The sequence below is a fragment of the Fukomys damarensis genome, unplaced genomic scaffold (genome assembly GCF_012274545.1).
Source record: "Fukomys damarensis isolate Sample0158 unplaced genomic scaffold, DMR_v1.0_HiC HiC_scaffold_33, whole genome shotgun sequence".
Taxonomy (NCBI): Eukaryota; Metazoa; Chordata; class Mammalia; order Rodentia; family Bathyergidae; genus Fukomys; species Fukomys damarensis.
Genome location: NW_022900945.1, coordinates 43,513,973 through 43,533,819, shown reverse-complemented (window position 1 = coordinate 43,533,819; position 19,847 = coordinate 43,513,973). Strand labels below are relative to the sequence as shown.

The 19,847-nt window shown below is 35.5% G+C and overlaps 1 protein-coding gene across 6 annotated transcripts in view; it reads left to right on the top strand.

Moving 5' to 3' along the window:
- Positions 1-19,847, top strand: part of St7l (suppression of tumorigenicity 7 like) — a 91,984-nt gene that overhangs the window by 49,200 nt on the left and 22,937 nt on the right. For 5 of the 6 annotated variants that reach the window (XM_010631292.3, XM_010631291.3, XM_010631293.3 and 2 more), the window contains 3 exons: positions 10,980-11,130; positions 15,233-15,325; positions 19,186-19,325. In XM_010631292.3, coding sequence (XP_010629594.1) covers positions 10,980-11,130; positions 15,233-15,325; positions 19,186-19,325 — 384 coding nt within the window. The remainder of the gene's footprint in view (positions 1-10,979; positions 11,131-15,232; positions 15,326-19,185; positions 19,326-19,847) is intronic. The other variant, XM_010631294.3, reaches the window with a different exon arrangement.

Here is a 19,847-nt window from a genome sequence, read left to right as displayed (position 1 = left end):
TTTTTTTTTTTTTTTTTTGTGGTACCGGGGATTGAACTTGGGTCCTTGTGCTTTTGAGGCAGGTCACGGAACCACTGAGCCAAATCCCCAGCCCTATTTCGGATTTTTAATATAAGTGGACTCATACAATATGTGGCCTATTGTGTCTGTCTTTCACTTAGGATAATGTGTCAGTACTTTATTCCTTTTGGTGGCTGAATATTATTCCCACTGTATGGGTATGCCACAATATTGGTGGGCATTTTGTGTTGTTTCAACTTTTTTTGTGTGTATGCCCCCCAACCAGTGCGTGCCTCCTGAGTTCTCACATACCCGCCTCACTTATATAAACCCAGTGGTTGCCCCAAACATGCTTAATTCCCATCTCACACATGCCTTGTGCCCCCTGGCTCCTCATGCAGCCCCGCTTCATGAGAGTTCCCCATGTCTTTTGTGTACTTATGTGTGGCCCCCCAGCCCATGTGTGCCACCTGAGTGTACCCGCACCCCACCCCTGTGTGAGGTTAGTGTGCATTCACTTGCCTTCTCATGGGCTCTTCCTCACCCCTGCTCATGCCTCCTGCATGCTTCTGTGTCCCCTGGCTCACATACACATCCATGTACATGCCTAGTGTGTGCTTGTGTTGGTCCCCACATGCATGATTCTCCCTACTGTGCATGTGCCTTGTGCATGCTTATGTGCCCCCTTGCATCTGCTGCACCTTGTGTTGGATTTAGTTTTTTGTTTTTTGTTTTTTTTTTTGGTACCGGGGAATGAACTTGGGACCTTACACTTGTGAAGCAGGCAGCGGAACCACTGAGCTAAATCCCTGGCCCCTGGATCTACTTTTTGACTTGTAGGACTAATGCTGCTATGAACATTCTTGCACAAGTGTTTCTTGTTTTTCTTCCTGGGGATTGGACCCATGAGTGCTCTACCATTGAACCACAACCCTAGCTCTTTTCAAATTTTTGTTTATTTTTTTATTTTGAGGGAGGGGCTTGAGACAAGGTCTTGTTATGTAGTTCAGGTTGGTCTTGAACTCATTGGGTAGCCCAAGCTGGCCTCAAACTTGTGATTTTTTGCTTCAGCCTTCTGAGTGCTGGATTACAGGTATGTGCCCCCATGCCTGTCTTAATGTTTTATTTTGAGACAGGGTCTGGCTAAATTGCCCAGGCTGGCCTTGAACTCCCAATTGTACTTCCTCAGCCTCCCAAGAAGCTAATATAATAGGTGTGTACCATTGCACTTGGCTCATGTAGAAGGTCTTTGTATGAGCATGTTTTCCCTTCACTTGGGTACCTAGCCATAGAGTTGATAGATTATATAGTAATTCTGTTTTAATTTTTCAGAGTCTGCCAGACTCTTTTCTAAAAGTCACTACACTTTTTATGTCTGCAACAGCAATGTGTGACAGTTCCAGTTTCTCTACATTCATGCCAACACTTACTGTCTTCTTGGTTACAGTTATCCTAGTAGGTATGAAGTAGTATTTCATGGTTTTGATTTGCATTTGTTTAATTACCAGTAATGTTGAACATCTTTTAATGTGCTTATTTGTTATTTGCTTATCTTCTTTGGAGAAATGTCCATTCAAGTCTTTTGCACATTTTTAATTAATTTTGAAGTCTTTTTTTTCAGTGCTGGAGATTGAAGAACACAGGGTCTTCAGCATGCTAGGCAAGTGCTTTTCCACTGAGTTATATATCTCCAGGCGTATAATTGTTCTAATTATACTTTACATATCCCTTGGAATAGTTTTATCCTATTTAGGATCTAGCAGTAGTTTACTGCAATATTTCACTGAAGATTTTTTATAAGCATATGACTGCCAAATTCTTCCAGATTTTGTTACTTTTATATTTAAATTTGAAGTCATTACTTTAACACAATCACAGAATAGAAGGTACAGAGACATTCCCACATATATACTATCAATTGATTTTTTTTTTCTTTTGGTATCAGGATCGAACTCAGGACCTTGTGCTTGTGAGGCACGTGGTGAAACCACTGAGCTAAATTCCCGGCTTACTATCAGTTGATTTTAACAATACCAGTGCAGTTCAGTGGGAGAAGTGTTCATAGTAACTTTCTTCTGTTTTGTTTATTTTAACGGTGACAAAGTTTACTTGAAAAGTAAAAGTGAAGTGTAAGCATGGGCCACAAAGAAGAGAAAACATTCACTGTGGAGGACACAGGGTGGGAATTCATGAGGAAAGTCACAGTAACCAGTAACTTTATTCATAACAGCCCTAAAGTGGAAACAACAAAAATGTCCATCAATAGATAAATGGACAAACACACTACAGTATAATCAGTGGGATATTCAACAGTTAAAAAAAAAAGAACTAGAAATGCGAATAAAACATGGGTGAAACTAAAAATATAATGTATAAATGATTACATACTGAATGATTCCATTAATGTGAAGTTCAAGAAAAGGCAAAAAAAGATCTTTGGTGATCAAAATTAAAAGTTTTTGCCTCAGAAGGTAGGATGGGTAGTTAATGGGGAAGTAGAACTTTCTAGGGGATGGAAATATTCTTGTCTTGACCTGGGCCTTTCTTGTCTACATTTGTCAGAATTCACTGGAGTGCGTATTTAAATCTGTGTACTTTAAATTACACTCTAATAAAAAATAATTCAGCATGGAAAGCACTGTAAAAGTACTTTATCATGCCTTCTGATTAAGTAATATTTGTGAAATGCTTAACATAGTATCTGATAGCCAGGAACAGTAATGATTGCCATGGTGGTCATTGCTTTATTTTGTCACCATTTTCTCATTCTATTTGAGCTGTTTCAGTATGTACGCTTTCCTTGTGAATATTATTAATATATTTTAATACTCTTTCCTTTGGTTTTTTTATTTTTGGTTTTGTTTTTTTCTTTTGGTGATGGTGGGGTTGGGGATTGAACTTGGGACCTAAAAAAAACCCACTTAGAGCCTTAGAATACATAACATTTGAGAATTCCTTGTTGAGATTAATTAAAGGTGAAGATATTAATATAGTTAGGACTGTTTTTTTCTTTAAAATCAAAGTCTCACTGTGTAGTCCAGGATAGCCTTGAACTCATCCTGTAGCCCAGGCTAGCCTCAAACTTGTGATCTTCCTACCTCCGCTTCCTTAGTGCTGAGATTACAGGCATGTGCCCCCACGCCTGGCTCTGCCAACAGTGTTTTCATGCCTTGTGGAAGAAACCCTCGGGGCATGAGAAAAGTAGAACATTAAAAAACAAAACAGTAACAAAAACTTGTTTAGTAAATCTGTAACTTGAGTACGTATTTAGGAACATAATCTCTGTAGCTTTTAAAAGTTATTCTTATTTTAAATAAGACTACTTTTAGTGTTATTTTGCCAAGAAAACAGATCATGCTTGGAAACATAAATGTAAGGAGAAATTTTAAAATAAATCGATATAGTACATAGAAAGTAAAATCTGTTGTGGTTGGCCAGAAATTGAAGCCTGTACAATGAGTTTTATTCACTATAGAAGATATTACCTCTGTAGTAGCAAGCCATTGCATTTCATTGGCTAAACCATCTATATCTGGCACTTCTCACTGAATTGCAAAGTAAAGGGAAAAAAAAGAGAAATGTTATTGAGGTCTGTGACCCAAACTTAGAGTACAGTAGGACTTTTGCCATTCTGTTATGTTACATTGTGGTTTAAGTAGATGAGTTGGAATAAGAAATGCTTTTGAGGAGTGGGTCTATACAATGATATAAAAGAAGTTTTCCTGTGGCAAACGTTTTTAGCCTCCCTTCCTTTTCCCTTCCATATAAAGTCACTTTTGCTTTGTTCCTGGCGCTGTTAGATAATATTACACCTTCCTTATTTTATTCACTTAGCAATTTTTGTTTGCTTCTGTCTGGGAACTGTCTTAGCCTCCCCTCATACACATCCATGTGGACTCTGCATTCAGCTTGCCTGTCCAATCTTATAGAATGTGTGCTGAGAACACTAATTGCAGAGATAAATTGGCTCTTTGTGTGCATGACTGATCAAGAGCAAAGTACCTTAATTTCAGATGTCTTCAGAGAGATTTTTCTTTAACCTCTGCTTTTAAGAGGAAGATTATAAAGCATTATCATTACTTCAGGTCAGAATTATATTGCTTTTCGTCAAAAGCTGTTGTAAGACTTACAAAAAGTAATCTAAAGAAAAATTATAAAGATCAAAGCAGTTCAAAATTAAAGTGAATTTGAATGTAAGTATAGGTATGCTTTTAGAGTCATGAAAGAAACCATCCATGCATGAGGCCTGGGTTCGATCCCCGACACTACAGACAGAAAGAGAGGGAGGGAGGGAAGAAGGGAGAGAGAGAGAGAGAGAGAGAGAGAGAGAAGGAGGCAATGAGAGAGAGGCCATCTGACCACACATTATTATGTCTTTTCTTTATAGCTTCCCAAGTAGCTTTTATTTTTATATTTACAGTAAAAAGCAAGGGACTAAAGTCATTGAGTACAGTATATTGAACACTAGTTACCTAAGCAATTTCTGATTTATTGCAGATATAACAGAGTGATTCAGAAATAATATGGCATATCCTGTAGTATATGTTAGGTACTGGCTTTTGTTTATGTCTTCAACTATGTTCTATTTGCTGGTAATTTCCAGATCTGCATCTTTTTACTGTGGCTTTCTTTTTCGTCTACAGATTTGTGTTTCCGCTAGTTGAGGAAATCCTTATCCACAATGAGTCTTTAGACATTTTAATGTGTCTCAAACCAAATTTTAAATTTTTATTATTTTCTCTAAACTGCCTGTTCTTCATTATTTATATATTTTGGGTTACAGCTTCATTACCAACTCATGACCTTTGAAATATCATATCTATTTATGCCTATTCTAACCATTGGGCACCTTTACTATATTTAAAAAAATTATTATTACTAAAATAATGGGTGCAGATACTTCAAAAGTTTATAAGGTGAAAATTCCCCTCTTAAGTAACCACTTTTTTCTGCTTGTGGTATACCTTGCCAGGTATTTTCTATGTATTTCTAAACATACAGCTATAGAAATCTTTACCAACTTTGTGTTATCTTTCTTTCTTTCTTTTTTTTTTTTTTTTTTTTTGAGACAGGCTCTCACTGTGTAGCTCAGGCTGGCCTTGAACTCATTGGTGAGCCTCCTGCCTCAGCCTCCTGAGTACTGGGATTACAGGCATGCACCACCATGCTACCTATTAAAACAGATTCCTGACTTGTCTTTCTGCCATCAGCCCCTCTTCACTCTGGCTGTTGCCAGACTTGCCAATGTAACTAACAAATCTTGCCTTGGTTAATTAAAGACTTCTATATTTACCTATAGGATAAAGACCAACCCTCTGTGTTACACACAGTATCCTTTCACAGTCCGGTCCCAGTATATGCCTCCAGCCTTACTCCTTGCTCCTTATCTCCAGTGTCAGTGCTCTCACAACTGTCATGTCTCATCATACCTCACTCCACTATATAACTGCTCTGTCTTTTCCCCACCTGGCAGATTCCTACTCATTCTCCAAGCCTCTACTCATCTGTTGTTTTCTTTTAAAAGGAATCTTTCCCAGCTTTCCCAAGTGAGATAATAGTTTTCTCTTCTCTGTTGCTTTGATACTACTTCAGTTATACCTTTTTTGTTTGTTGGGTTTGGGTCTTGCTTTTTATGTCTCTCCTACTCCCCGTAAACAAGAGGAGAGTACTTGTCTTGTTCATCACTTAATGTGCAGTACTTTACCTAGCACATAACAAATACTGATAAACAGATATATCTGTAGTTTAAAACTGTGTTACAGTAAGAAAAGGTTTAAAGGGAAGGAGGGTGTAGGAGGAGTAGGGGAAAGGAAAAAATATGAGAAAAGGAGAAAAATGGAAACAAAGTCTTTGTAAATAGGGAGGGGTAGAAAGGAAGGGAGAGCAGAAGAATGGGGAAAAATAAGAACCAAGATATATCATGTAAAGGTACAAATTCCTAGTGATGAATGTCAGAATGTTGTACGCCTAAAATGTATGAATAAACCTATTGAAAACAAATAAAACTATTGCTTTCAAAGCCTGTGTTTACAGGAGTAAAATTTTATACCCACAGTCTTGAAATTTTTAAGTGATTTTTCACAAGTCTTGGTTAATTATATTATTTTTTACCTTTTAAAAGGATGGTTAATGCAGTTTCAGCATGATCTATTTTATGGAGTAACTCAGCTTTTAATGGATTACTATATAATTGTGAGTGATCTATATAGAAACAAAAAGAGATATATAAGATATATGAAGTAAACAGTAAGTTGTGTAACAGTTTTATCCACATTTTTCAGAAAAATGTAATCAATATATTATTCATAGAGGGTGGAGGTTAGCTTTGTGGTGGAATACTTGCCTAACATGTGCAAAGCCCTGGGTTTGATCGCCAGCACAGCCACGAAAAGAGTGTATATTATTTATAAAAAGAAATCTAGATAAACATAAATTAATTTGTTATATTTACAGTTTTGTACACTGTTTGCTTTTCTAAGCATAAATAAAAGACCAGAACAACATAAACCACCATTCAATTTTTACCCTTTCATATTCTTTAAATGGTAAAGTGTTTAATTCTTCGCACTATTTAAAAAAACATTAAAGTCTGGATAATTAGGTGTTTTTGGTTTTTGTATGGTTTTAGTTTGCCAAGAGTTAGAAAGTATCTTTAAGTCAAAACTGAAATATGAGTTCAGACATTTTAGCTATGTATATCTTATCAACTCAGTTAAAAAGCAAGTTAGACCTGCTTTGGTTGAATTATATACTAGGTACTGTAGTAGAATATGAATGGTATGATTTCTGTTGTGCAGTAACCAATGGCCCATTCTGGCTAGCAGAAAGTCCTGGATAGCAGTTTGTGAAGAAAAAAAATGAGTAATAATTCTGTATCTTACTTTAAATATTTATGTGTGTATGCGTGTGAGTGTGTGTGTGTGCTAGGTATCAAACCCAGGACCTTGTACATGTGGAGTACATGCTTATCACTGCCCATTACCCCAGCTCATGAAATATATTTTTGTTACTAAAATTTTTCTTTTATATTTTAGGAGCCAAATTTTATTTCAGTATCAAATTAGAAACTGAAAAAATGCTTTGCTGTAAATTCAAATTGAAAAGGACATATGCTGATAGGAAGGACATGATAATAAAGTCTCAGGTAGTGGAGGGAAGATTTTTTTGTTTTTTGTTTTTCCCAGAACCAGACAGTGCTAGCACCACTGAGCTAAATCTTTGGCCCTGGAGGAAAGGTTTTTAAAAAAAAATCAACTAGCAAAATATTTTAAAATATAAAATTCTGAATGATAATGTCCTAGTGTCTGTCACATGTTTACCTCTTGAATTGATATTTAAATTATAAAACAGTGAAAATATAAGTGTATAGTTGCTATTCAGAAATATTTTCATTGATATTTTCTAAATTTTACTGAATAATTGTTATCCATTTATCTTTGCTTACATTTGCTAAGTGGTTGCCAGTATACTAAATAATTACTATGTTGGGGTTTAATTTAAAGCTCCTGGATTCTAAAACTCATTGAAAATCATTTTGGATTTTCCCCCCTTTGTATCTATAAAGTAAAGCAAAATTTTAATAGGAAGGATTTGGTGTAAGAGTAAAGTTTTCTTCTCAAAATGAGATACTCTTTTTATGATGGTGATTCCACTGTGATTGCCACATTTTCTTTGCCACCTAGTGAAGAAGCTCTTAGTGCACTTGCAAAGAACATAAGGAGTCATGTCAGAGGTCAGCTATTTGAGTCCATTTTCCCACAGCCGCTTGGTGTGAGTGATCTTTTACTGTGTTTCAAAAAATGGGCAAGGATTAGAGAGGATTAGAAAGAATATTGCTCTCCTGAATATAGGCCCAAGGCATTAAGAGAAGAGAACCCAACCAGGCAGCAAATGGGCTTTGCTTGACCAGGACACAACCTCTGCTGCATTCCTTTAAGAAACTGAATGGGAACTGTTAAGTCCCCAAAGTGGATTAGTAAATAATCTCATAGTTTGTGACATCTGCTAAAATAAATCGATGAGCAGACGGCATTCTTACACTTTGAGAACAGAGACATCAAGAGTAAGAGTAATTAAAGATAGGCATTAAGCTCAGTAATGGTTGGAGAGGCACATTTCATAAATAAAGAAGAAAAAATTGTTTAGATATTAATAAGATGAGTACATACATAATAGTTAGGAACCTAAGGCTTAAATTTCAAAACCACTACAAATTTTTTGTTTTTAAGATTCTCCCCAGAGTGTTATTCCTTGTAGAAATCTTATAAAGTATTTCATAAATATAACCCTTTATTGGTATTATCAGTTTATATAATGACCTGGGCTACTGGAATTTGATACGTAAGAATCTGTCTTTTGAGACAACTCTGGAATTTTCTCTTTTTATGTTTTATAATATAAGTTAATATGGCTAGACACATAATATACTATCAAATTGTTTAGAACCAAAGAGGTTGTTTCAAACCTACTCTAGAAGGAAAATACATTCTGGCCTTAGTGTTTGCAGGAAGGATTTATCTAACTAAATATTTTTTGAAGGTTTTGTTTTCAGTTGACCACTTAGTAGAAGGTTGTTATACACATGGTTAATTTTGTATCTTTCATTATGTAATTCATATCCTTTGATTAGTCTTATAATTATACTGGTTTTGGTATGGGTTATGCTAGAATGAGTGTTTTCTTCAAGAGTCAGAGACAAAATTTCATTTCATACGTGAAGAAAAATTGGTAGACCATAATAGGTACAGTTTCCAATCCCTTAAGTGCTGTGCTGTTCTGGTTCAGTGCCTGTGTTCAAGATAGGTCTGTGCTTTGCAGATGCTGTCCTGTTCTCCCCTCTCCCGCACACAGGCTGCTTACCCACATAACTACCATCTTTAAATATCAGCTCAAATCCCATCAAGTGGTTTATTTCTAGCCCCTAACTCATAATACATTCTAAACATGGTTATCATATGACCCAGCAGTCCTATTCCAAGGTTTTTTTTTTTTTAATTTTATTGAGTTTATTGGTACATTTTAGGGATACAGTACAGTTACATTCATTGTTGGGATCATGCACCTCTACATGGCAAGTCTTGATTCTCATTTTTTCCCCTTACCTCTGCCCTCCCTTCACCCCCTCCTCCCCTCCCCATCTACAAACACTTTATTTTCATCTTTTCATTCTCTCACATTTTTTTCTTTTCCCTTTTTGTTCTTCCCCTACGCATCACACCTTCCCTACACCTTTAGCTCCTTTCTTCAAATTTCTAAATGTCAGTAATCTTATTAGAATCTTATGCATTGTTGCAGAATATTCACACCAGGGAAACTATTTGGTATTTACACATGTGTGACTTATTTATTTCACTTAGGAGTATATCTTCAATATGTATCCATTTTCCTATGAATGAATCTATTCTCTCGCTCTTTATGGCTTTTTATGTAAGAGAAATTAAAGACATATATTCCCACCAAAAGTTATTTACAGATTATTATAACAGTATTATTCTTAACAGCCAAAAGGTAAAAACAACCAAATGTCTGTTAACCGATGAATAGATAACCAAATTTTGGTATATCCATGTATCCATACAATGAGATGTTACTGAACCACAAAATGGAATGAGGTATTTATATGTGCTACTGCCTGGATGAACTTGGAAAACATGTTAAATGAAAGAAACTGGTCACAAAAGATCACATATAGTATGATTCTATTTGTATAAAATACTCAGTATATGGGCTGGGGATTTAGCTCAGTGGTTCCAGTGCCTGGTTTGCAGGCACAAGGACTCGAGTTAGATCCCTGGTACCAAACAAAATAAAACACTAAAATACTTAGCATAGGCAAATTTATAGAGATAGAAAATAGGTTAGTGCTTGATTAGGGGGTTGGAGAATGAGGGAGTAGAGAGTGACGGCTAAAGGGTACTGGATTTCCTTCTCTAGTTATAAAATTGACTATGATAATGGATGTACATACCTGTGAATATAATAAAAATCATTGAAGTGTATACTTTAAATAAATGAATTCTAAGGTATGTCAATTCTATTTCAAAGATGTTTTTAAAAACAAAAAATATTTCCTGTCATATATCTATGTAGATTGTCTATGCCTCTAATAAGGCACTCACACAGTCTGGCTATCTTTATTTACTTAAGAAATCTTTTTCCCATTACATTATGAAGCTCAGAGAACAGGGAGGATGATTTTTGTTGCTGGAAGTGATATTTTCTAACAAGTATGATGCTTTGCTCTTAGTATGAGTTCAGTTGAATTCTTCCACAGTTAAGTTTTTCACCTATAAAATGGAAATAAAAGAACAAAGAATTGAATGTTGCCACGTGTTATTCCAAAATTGCATTATCATTTTACCTGTAATTGTTCTTTGGAAATAAATATTTGCTCTCAGATTATTTCCTCAGCTTGAGTTTCCATTTTGTATTAGGTCACACAGATTCGGGGATTTAGCCCAGTGGTGTCACTGTCTGACTAGCAAAGGCAAGGTCCTGAGTTTAAGCCCCGGTATATATATTTTTTTAAAAAGGCCACATAGGCCATTTGATGCCATATTTTTACCTATAGAAATATTCTGATTTTTAGAATTTGGTAAAGTTTACATCTTCTTTTTTTTTTTTTAATCAGGGATTGAACTTCAGGACCTTGCGCTTGTGAGACAGGCAGTGGAACCACTGAGCTACATCCCCAGCCCTCTTTAAGCATTTTATACACAAGTTTTCAAAAGATCCTCCATGTCATTTGAACTTTTTTAATGTATATAATTTTTTTTTTTTTTTGGTACCGGGGATTGAACTTGGGTCCTTGCTCTTACAGGGCAGGCCACCGAACCACTGAGCTAAATCCCTGGCCTGATGTATATGATTTTTAAAAAATCAATTTGACTTTAGCATTTTGAATGTATCTTTATAGATGTTTGAACTAAGCAGAATTTAATTTTTTTTCTGTTGTATGTATGTATATGTTATTCTTGCAGTATTTACTAGAAATGAAAAGTTTGATTTTACCACCAGAACATATTTTGAAGCGGGGTGACAGTGAAGCAGTTGCCTATGCTTTCTTTCATCTTCAGCATTGGAAACGAATAGAAGGTGCTCTTAATCTGTTGCAGTGTACATGGGAAGGCAGTAAGTATTCTTTTCTAAATGTAACATTAATTTCTTTTTTTTTCTCATTGAGTTTATTGGTACATTTTAGGTATACAGTAGTTACATATAACATTAATTTCTTATAGAGGCCTTTTTTTTTTTTTTTTTTTTGGTATGGGGGATTGAACTTGGGTCCTTGGCTTGTGAGGCAGGCAGTGGAACCACTGAGCTAAATCCCCAGCCCTGTAACACTAATTTCTGACTCTTCATTACATTAAAAGACCATCTTTTTAAATGAGATTGAATTTATGTAAGAATTTGTTGTTTAGATTGGTTTCAAAGTGAATTTAGTGGCATTGTATTTGGTTTATTGGTTAAAAAAATGGTTGATATATCTGTATTTCTGCCACAGTTAGGAAGAGCAGAGTGAGAAACTGTCATGGTATTCTGCCATTTGTTCACTTAAGTTAAATATAAGGAAAGAAAATGACAAGTTATGCCCTTTAGCTTGTTAACTTTTTAATGTGGTTAAGCAATTGCTGTAGTTTTTTGTAAAACCTAAAGCCTTACAGATATGGGTAAGCATGTACTTTACTACTGGGCTACATCCCCGGCCATATTCTTATATTTTAAAAATTGGTCTGGTTTTATTTTATTTTCAGATGTATACAACATGAAACTATTTTCCTCTTAACTATATTAACTCTATTCTTATTTTTAATTGTGATAAAATATAACAAAATTTAACATTTTAACCATTTCAACCATTTCTGTGTTCTGTTCAGTGGCATTACATACATTCAACATTGTTGTGCAACCATTATCTCCATCCATCTCCAGACATTTCAGTCCTTCCAAATGGAAATTCTGTACACGTTAAGTAATAACTTTCCATTCTTACTTCTCCCAGCGTCTGGCAGCCACCATTGTATTGTCTGTCTAGAAGTATGACTTCTGGTACCTCATGTGGGGAATCATAACAATGTTTGTCCTTTCAGTTCTGGCTGATTTCACTTAGCATATCATCCAGGTTCATATAGTTTGTTTCAGAATTTCATTCTTATCTTAATATTTCATTCTATGCTGTATTTTGTGTATATAGTCATCTGTCAGTGGACATTTGGATTGTCTCTACCTTTTGACTCTCAAGTAGCTGCTATGTACATTGATGTACAAATATCTGTTTGAATTCCTGCTTTCAATTCTCTTGTGTATACCCACAAGTGGAATTGCCGGATATAAAATCAAGTTTTCAAGGAACCACTATTCTGTCTTCCATAGCAGCTGCATCATCTCACATTCCAATCAGCGATCTAAGAGTTAGAACAAGAGTTCCAATTTCTCCAAATCCTTGTGAACATTTGTTATTTTCACTTTTTTTTGGTACCCGGCATTGAACTTGGGTCCTTGCACTTGCAAGGCAGGAGACGGAACCATTGAGCTAAATCTCTGGCCCTTCTGCTTTGAGTTTTGTTTGATTCTGATGGGTATGAAGTAGACTTTCATTGTGATTTTAATTTGCATTTCTCTAATGATTAGTGATGTTGAGCATCTTTTCATGTGTTTATTGGCCATTTGTATATTTTCTTTGGAGAATTGGACTGTTTTAACTAACAGATCTCTTCTATCTTCTTAACCATTAAGAAAGTGAAAAAGCTTACTCAAAATATTTTATCAATTGCATATTCATAATTCTCTCAGAAGGTATACCACAACTATCAATAAAACTTCAAAAGTAAATTCAGTGCTTATTCATTAAAATTGTTTAGCCTTTTTAGTTCTCAGTATTTACAGTGAGGTACTTGTAACATTGTAGCAGTTCATAAGTATGTCATGGGATATTTTTAAAGTTTTCATGAAAATACAATAATACTCAACTCTGCCTGACACTATTAAAATTGCTAGTTCCAGGTCTTTCAGTTTCAACATTGTATCACTCTCCATCTATATTTTGCAAAGCTGGATTTTGTTAGTCTGCTATTATTTTTAAAAACTACCACACAAAAATCAGTGTGGAACAGGGCATGAGGATGGTGGTATCTAGTCTGATTCCAAGTTGTACACTGTCTAACAGTTTCATGCATACATCTTACTAGTAAGAAATGATAGTTTTGGTTTTTTGGCTTTTTTTGAGATGGGTTTTTTTTTGTTGTCTATGCTGGCCTTGCATTCATGGGCTCAGTGATCTTTCCCCCTCATCCCCCTGAATAGTTGAGACTACAGGTGTGTACCACCATGCACTGCTGAAATAACGGTTATTTAAAAGTAAGAAAAATTATTTTCAATTTATGTTTATTTTTAAAATATTGCTAAGGTGTTAGAACATAAACTTTTAAAGTTGTCTGGACCCACTAAAATGGTTATATTTTTTTTTTCAACCTATGGCATCATAAAACATTTCTGAGACTGGGTATATAGCTTAGTGGTAGAAGGCAGGGTTAGTGTATATGAGGTCTTGGGTTCAATTTCCAGCACACACACACACATACACATATAAATAAATAGAAAATAAACCTGATCCATGAAGGACAGCATGAGAACCAAGAAAATTTGGGAACCACTGCATTATTTGGAAATAGTCATATATTGCTCTTGACAAAAAGATTAATAAAACCAAGATTATGTACTGAGTGCTTTTGAGTAGTCATGTTTTCTCTAGTAGTCTATAAGCCCCCCAGACCAGCTACTGTATGTTTCTTCTTTGCCTGGTATTCTGTCCGGCACATAGTGGGTATTCCATATGATTTATATTGTGTATTTTATGCATCCTGATGAATGATTGCCTCATCTTATCTCCAATTTGCTGATTGACTTTGGGCAAGTAATTACTTTTTGTTATAATAAAGCAAAGTCTATATTTTGACAAAAGTTGATAGAACCAACCACTGAAGGAAAAACAAAAAGCTTATCACAGTTCTGATGAGTACTTAGCTAGTGGAACAGATTAATAAGGCTTTCTTCTTTGATAACTCCTCAAGAGTTGGTGACAGTCTAAATCAGAGGTGGGCAAAGTTTTCTGTGAAGGGCCAAGTAGTAAATATTTTAGGCTCTGCAGGCCATATAGTCTTTGTCACAACTACTCAATTCTTACATCATGAAAACAACTTTTCATTTTTAGTTGAGACAGAGTCTCAATATGTAGTCCAGACTGGCCTTTAATTCACTATGTAGCCTAGGCTGGCCTCAAACTCACAATCCTCCTGTGTGCTGTGATTGCAGGCAGGTGCCACCACACCAAATGAATATATAAACAATATATAAATGAACAGAATGGTTGTGTTCCAGTAAATTTTTATTTACAAAAACAGATAGCGGGTCAGATCTGGTCAAAGGGTTACACTTCGGTGAATCCTGAGCTAGATTAACCTTGCCTCATAGAAAACTTTGGTGAACTTCACATGTGAATTTAGGAGCCACTGAGAACTCCCTTAAAAGACTCCCAACAGCACTGGGGATTTAGCTGAATGGTGCTGCTGCTTGCCTTAGAAGCACAAGGTCCTGAGTTCAATCCCCAGTACCAAAAAAAAAAAAAAGATTCCCAACAGTTAGGGCTACAACAATTTTATGAAGGTTTCTTTAATAAGCAAAGTTTATAAATGTAGAGTTAAGTCCATTATTGTAATAAGGAGACTGAGGCAAAGAAGGGCCCAATCTCCTTTTTTTTCTCTTTTTGGACTGGGTCTCAGGCTATCCTTGAATTTACTATGTAGCCCAGGCTGGCCTCAAACTCATGTCAATCCTCCTGGCTCAGCCTCCTAAGTGCTATGATTACAGGCATGTGCTACCACCCACCACTGCCTTTAGTCTTGTTCTAGCTAAACTAAATCTTTGACTGTTCTCTAAATAAATCATATTTTCCCCCTTATTAATTCTTTTGCTTACTTTTCTTTTCTTTTTCTTTTTTTTTTTTTTTTTTTTGGCAGTGGGGATCAAACTTCGGGACCTTGCACTTGTGCTTGCAGACAGGCAGCAGAACTACTGAACTAAATCCCTGGCCCCTTTTGCTTACTTTCTTTCATCTAAAATGAAAACAAAACACTGTGTTAATTTTGTAAAAATATATCTCCAAAATAGTTTTGATCTATAGCATAGGATGACAAATGAGATATAATTGAATGTCAACAAATGTATTTTTTCTCAGCTTTTAGAATGATTCCATACCCATTAGAGAAAGGACATCTATTTTACCCTTATCCCAGCTGCACAGAGACTGCCGATAGAGAGCTGTTACCTAGTAAGTAAATATTTCATTTTAAAAGAACTTACAAGTAATTGTTTAAATTGTTTTCTATATTAGTCACATTTTTATCACTGTAACAAAATACCTGATATAGGCTACCTATAAAGAAAGATTTATTTAGCCCACAGTTTTGGAAGTTCAATATACAAACAGAATAGTGCAAACTTTGTGGTAATGGCAGACCCTTGGCATCAGCTCATGAGTGGATAGCAGTGGCAGGAGCACGTACAGGGTAAGTCAGTGATTATATCTCCATCCAGAAACAGAGAGAGAGAAATTGGCATCCCACAGTCCCTTCCACATCCCTTCCAAGGGCACACCTAGTGACCTCCTAGTAGGCCCTACCTCTTAAGCGTTCTGTTTCCTAATACCGCCCACTTGGGACCAAGTTCCTAACACTTGAATCTTTGAAGGGACACAAACCATAGTCCAACATAGCATTTCCCATAGTGTTCTTCATTTAAAAAATGAGTCAGATGTGGTAGTACACACCTTCAGTCTCAACACTCTGGGAGGCTGAGGCAGGAAGATCACAAGTTAGAGCCCAGCCTGGGCAACTTAGCAACTTAATGATACCTTATCTCAAAATAAATAATAAAATATGAGCTGAAGGTATAGCTCAATACAGTTGCCCTGTATTCAATCTTGAGTACCACACACACAAAAAAGAAAAAAATAAGACTCTTTCAGACTGTTGACTTTCATAGCCATTTCTAGGATATAAATGCATAATGATTCAGTTCATTTTCAAATATTGTTGGGCAAAATCCTATGCTAGAGGCAAGAAAGGACACAAAGATTAAAGATACTAAAAACAGCAGTCATCTTTTTAAAAAATTTATAAGAGAAATAACCAGCCCTCACAAACTTTTAGAAAATAATGGAGGGAATATTCCCGGACTCATTGGGTGAGGCCTGTATTATCCTGATACCAAAATGAGAAAAAGGTACAAGAAAACTGTATAATAGTAGCCCTTATAAAGACAAACATCTGCAACAAAATACTAGCCAAATGATTATGGGTTTGAGGCCAACCTGGGCAACAGGGGAAAACACAGTCTCTAAAATAGAAAAGGAAGAGAAGGAAGGGAGCATAGGGAGGGCAGGATGGAGAGGAGGGGGCAGGAAGAGGAGAAAAGAGGGGGAAGTTGTCTTTCTAGGCAAAAATGAGATCACGAAGGGAAATTGTAGAGTGTTAAGAACTGAACTAAGGATAGAACCATGATGGTGCAAAAATGTCTAAGGAATTGATGGCAGGAAAATAGTTGGGAGATTTATTGAAGGAGTGGTCAGAGAGATAGTGCAAGAGCCAGAACTAGATATTCTAGAAACTAAAAGGAGGAAGAAATTTCCAAATGCGGAGGAGTATCTGAGAAGGCATTTACTGAGAAGAATCTATTGACTTTGGCAATTAGGAGATCATTAGTGAGAGAAATTTCATTTTCCTTCCTAGGGTGAAGGTGGTAGTATTTGTTCTTGTCATTATTTTTCCATTTAAAAAGGAACAATGATTTTAAAGCAAAGGAATGAATCTTTAATGATAGAACATTGATATACAAAAGTCTGTTAAACAAATATATTAAAATAATGTCCCCTTTGTAATATAAAAGCTAAGGCCAATTTTACATATTAATATGAATAAATTAAGAGTAATTTCATATATCAGAGTCATATGCTACAAGACCAGACAGTTTGTTTTGGTAAGGCTTTATTAATTCCAACTCCATGTAGAGTGTATACTCTGGGAGGTTGCGGTGAAGGGTAAACTAGAGGACTTTGTCTGATTATACTATATGTTCTTAGAATATTTTTCCTGTCTCTGCCCATGTTAGAATGAACAAATATTTAATAATGTAGAATTCTAATACCCAGGAGTACTTAATTTTTTGTTGTTTTTAATTCCTTCAACCTTGATATGCCTTACAACATTCTGGAATTTGCTTATGGACCTCATAAGTCCAGACTTGAACTGTATTCCTAGTTCACATAGCTGTTTAGTTGTCTATTATGCCTCCTGATAAATTTTTCTCTACAAACTAGTGATGAAATTTGAACTTTCATTCCAAGGGAATGTTTCTGTACTAGTCAGTCATTCATTATATTGATAGATTAACCAAACATTGACTGACAAATGAATCTACAGGAAGCAATCCAGAAAGAAATAATTAGGTCTCTCTTGCAGTATAAAAAGCTCATATTTAAGGAAGTTTTCTTACACAAACTGTGCAGTTTTCTGGGAATGATACCATCTATCTCTTAGGGTTAGTAAAAAAACTCAAATTAGTACTTATTATAAACCATAAAATACTAAACAGTTCACTTAACATTATTAATTTTTGTTTTATTTCCTGCCTTCTGAAATATACCAAGGTTTATTTCTTTTGATTTTCTACAAGAAATTGGCCTGTAATACCTGAGGAACAGAGCAAAAGTGATTGAGAGCTATTTTGTATGCTGAAAGCATAGTGAGTTAAAAAGTCTGTCTCCGTCTCCGTCTCTTTCAGTCTCTCTCTGTTCTCTGTTTCTCTGTCTGTCTCTTAATGTCTGTCTCTCTCTCTCTCCCTCTCCCTCTCTCCCTCTCTCCCTCTTTCTCTCTCTCTGTACTGAGGATTGAACCCAGAGCCTTGTATTGAGCTATGCTTCCAGCTCAGCGCTTTTCTAAAGTATTTTTTTAAACAGAGTCTAGGTTGCCCATGCTAGCCCTGAATTTGTAATCCTCCTGCTCCAGCCTCCTGAGTAGCTGTGATGTTTCTAACTTTTAAAAATTTCAGTTCCATTGTGTTTGTATTTTAAATTTGGCTCCTTAAGACTCTGGAAATTTCATGGCTTTTTAAAGTGAATTTGTTTTTTGGTATATACTTTCTGAAATTGTATAAGGTACATAAAAATATTGTAGCTATTGAAGGAAGTTTAGATGTAATCTTCTCTGTTAATCATTGTGTTGAAAAAGTGAAATTTATAGCTGACCTGGGTTCAGCACTGAATTAGTCATCCCTTACTAATGCAGGATATTACTATATATCAGAAATTCCTGAGTTAGCAAGCATCTAGACCTCAGCTGTCAACATCCTGGATTAATGAAGTCTCAGAATAGTTCCCAGTTTAATAGAAACTTATTGAGTACCTACTGTGTGTCAGGCACTATAATAGGTTCATCTCTGCATTGTTATTCAGGTACTTTATAAATTTTAAATAAAATGTAAATACTTGAATATAATCAGTAATGAAATCTGCAATCAAAAAAATAATACTTGAATATGTAAATGTAGTAGAGTAAGAAAAGGCATTAATTTATGGCCAGAATCTAAAGCTTTAATTTTGTAATTCACTTTTACAGTGAGCAATGAAATGTCATATAGAGAAACATACTGATATCTTGATAAAATTATTAACTGATGCTTCTGAGAAAATTCTGACATACCTCTTTTTATACTATTCTCTGAGCTTCCAGAGAACAAGAATTAATAACGACTCACGTTTTACTCAGTACTTACAATGTTCATCATGACAACTCCATAGCAACTTTTACAGGATTTAGCAACTTACTCAAAAGCACACGCTAATAACTTACAAAGCTCTTTTTCAAAGCCACCTCAGCATGACTTTGTAATCAGTGTTCTTTCCCACGATGCCATCCTGTCCCAGACCCCAGTATGGTGATCTAGCTATTTAGAAATGCTGTCGATGCTGAAATAATGGATGACTGTCTTCTTGTACCTTGCTTGATCAGAGACTTCTTGGTCTTAAAAAAATTTTCCTTTTCAGTTTTTAAGATAGATTTAATCTGAAAATATTAAAACCAGTTTAAACTATATTGTAAAATAAAATTCACTCCTGCTTTTTGTCCCTTGCAGCCTTTCATCATGTTTCTGTATATCCAAAGAAGGAACTTCCTTTTTTCATCCATTTTACAGCAGGACTATGTTCTTCCACAGCAATGATAGCCCTTCTCACGCACCAATTTCCTGAAATCATGGGTGTTTTTGCTAAAGCTGTAAGTATGATCTCAAGGACTTGTATAGAGTATTTGTAAAGCACACAAGAAACCATCTCTGACCTGTTTGTGCTAACTCAGATGAGCAGTAGAAGATAATTGTTTGTAAAGCCACTGCCATAAATATGCAAACGTAAGTTTCTGGTGATTTGAGCTATACTTCTCTTGCTTAAAAGTTTAAAGAATACAGTGCTATAACGTTATAAAGTTGTTTGTAGATCACCTTTGGTGATAGACAGCATCCATTACTAGAATAATCCAATTCTTTTTTGCCTTTAGTGTATCTTCTTTGGCACTTGAAAAATTTCCATATTTTGTAACCAAGCCTTTTGATTTTTCCATTTAAATGATTTTGTTATCTGAGGATTTGCTGAACTTTATATTAAAGAGTACAACTAGGATAGAGAATAAGTAGGTAAGATGGCCCCAGGTATGTTTTATATTAAAAGGTTTTCCCAGTTACAGTGTTTGTACCTTCTTTTGACCTTCCTCCATCTTGGGTATAGAGCCATGTGTAGGCCT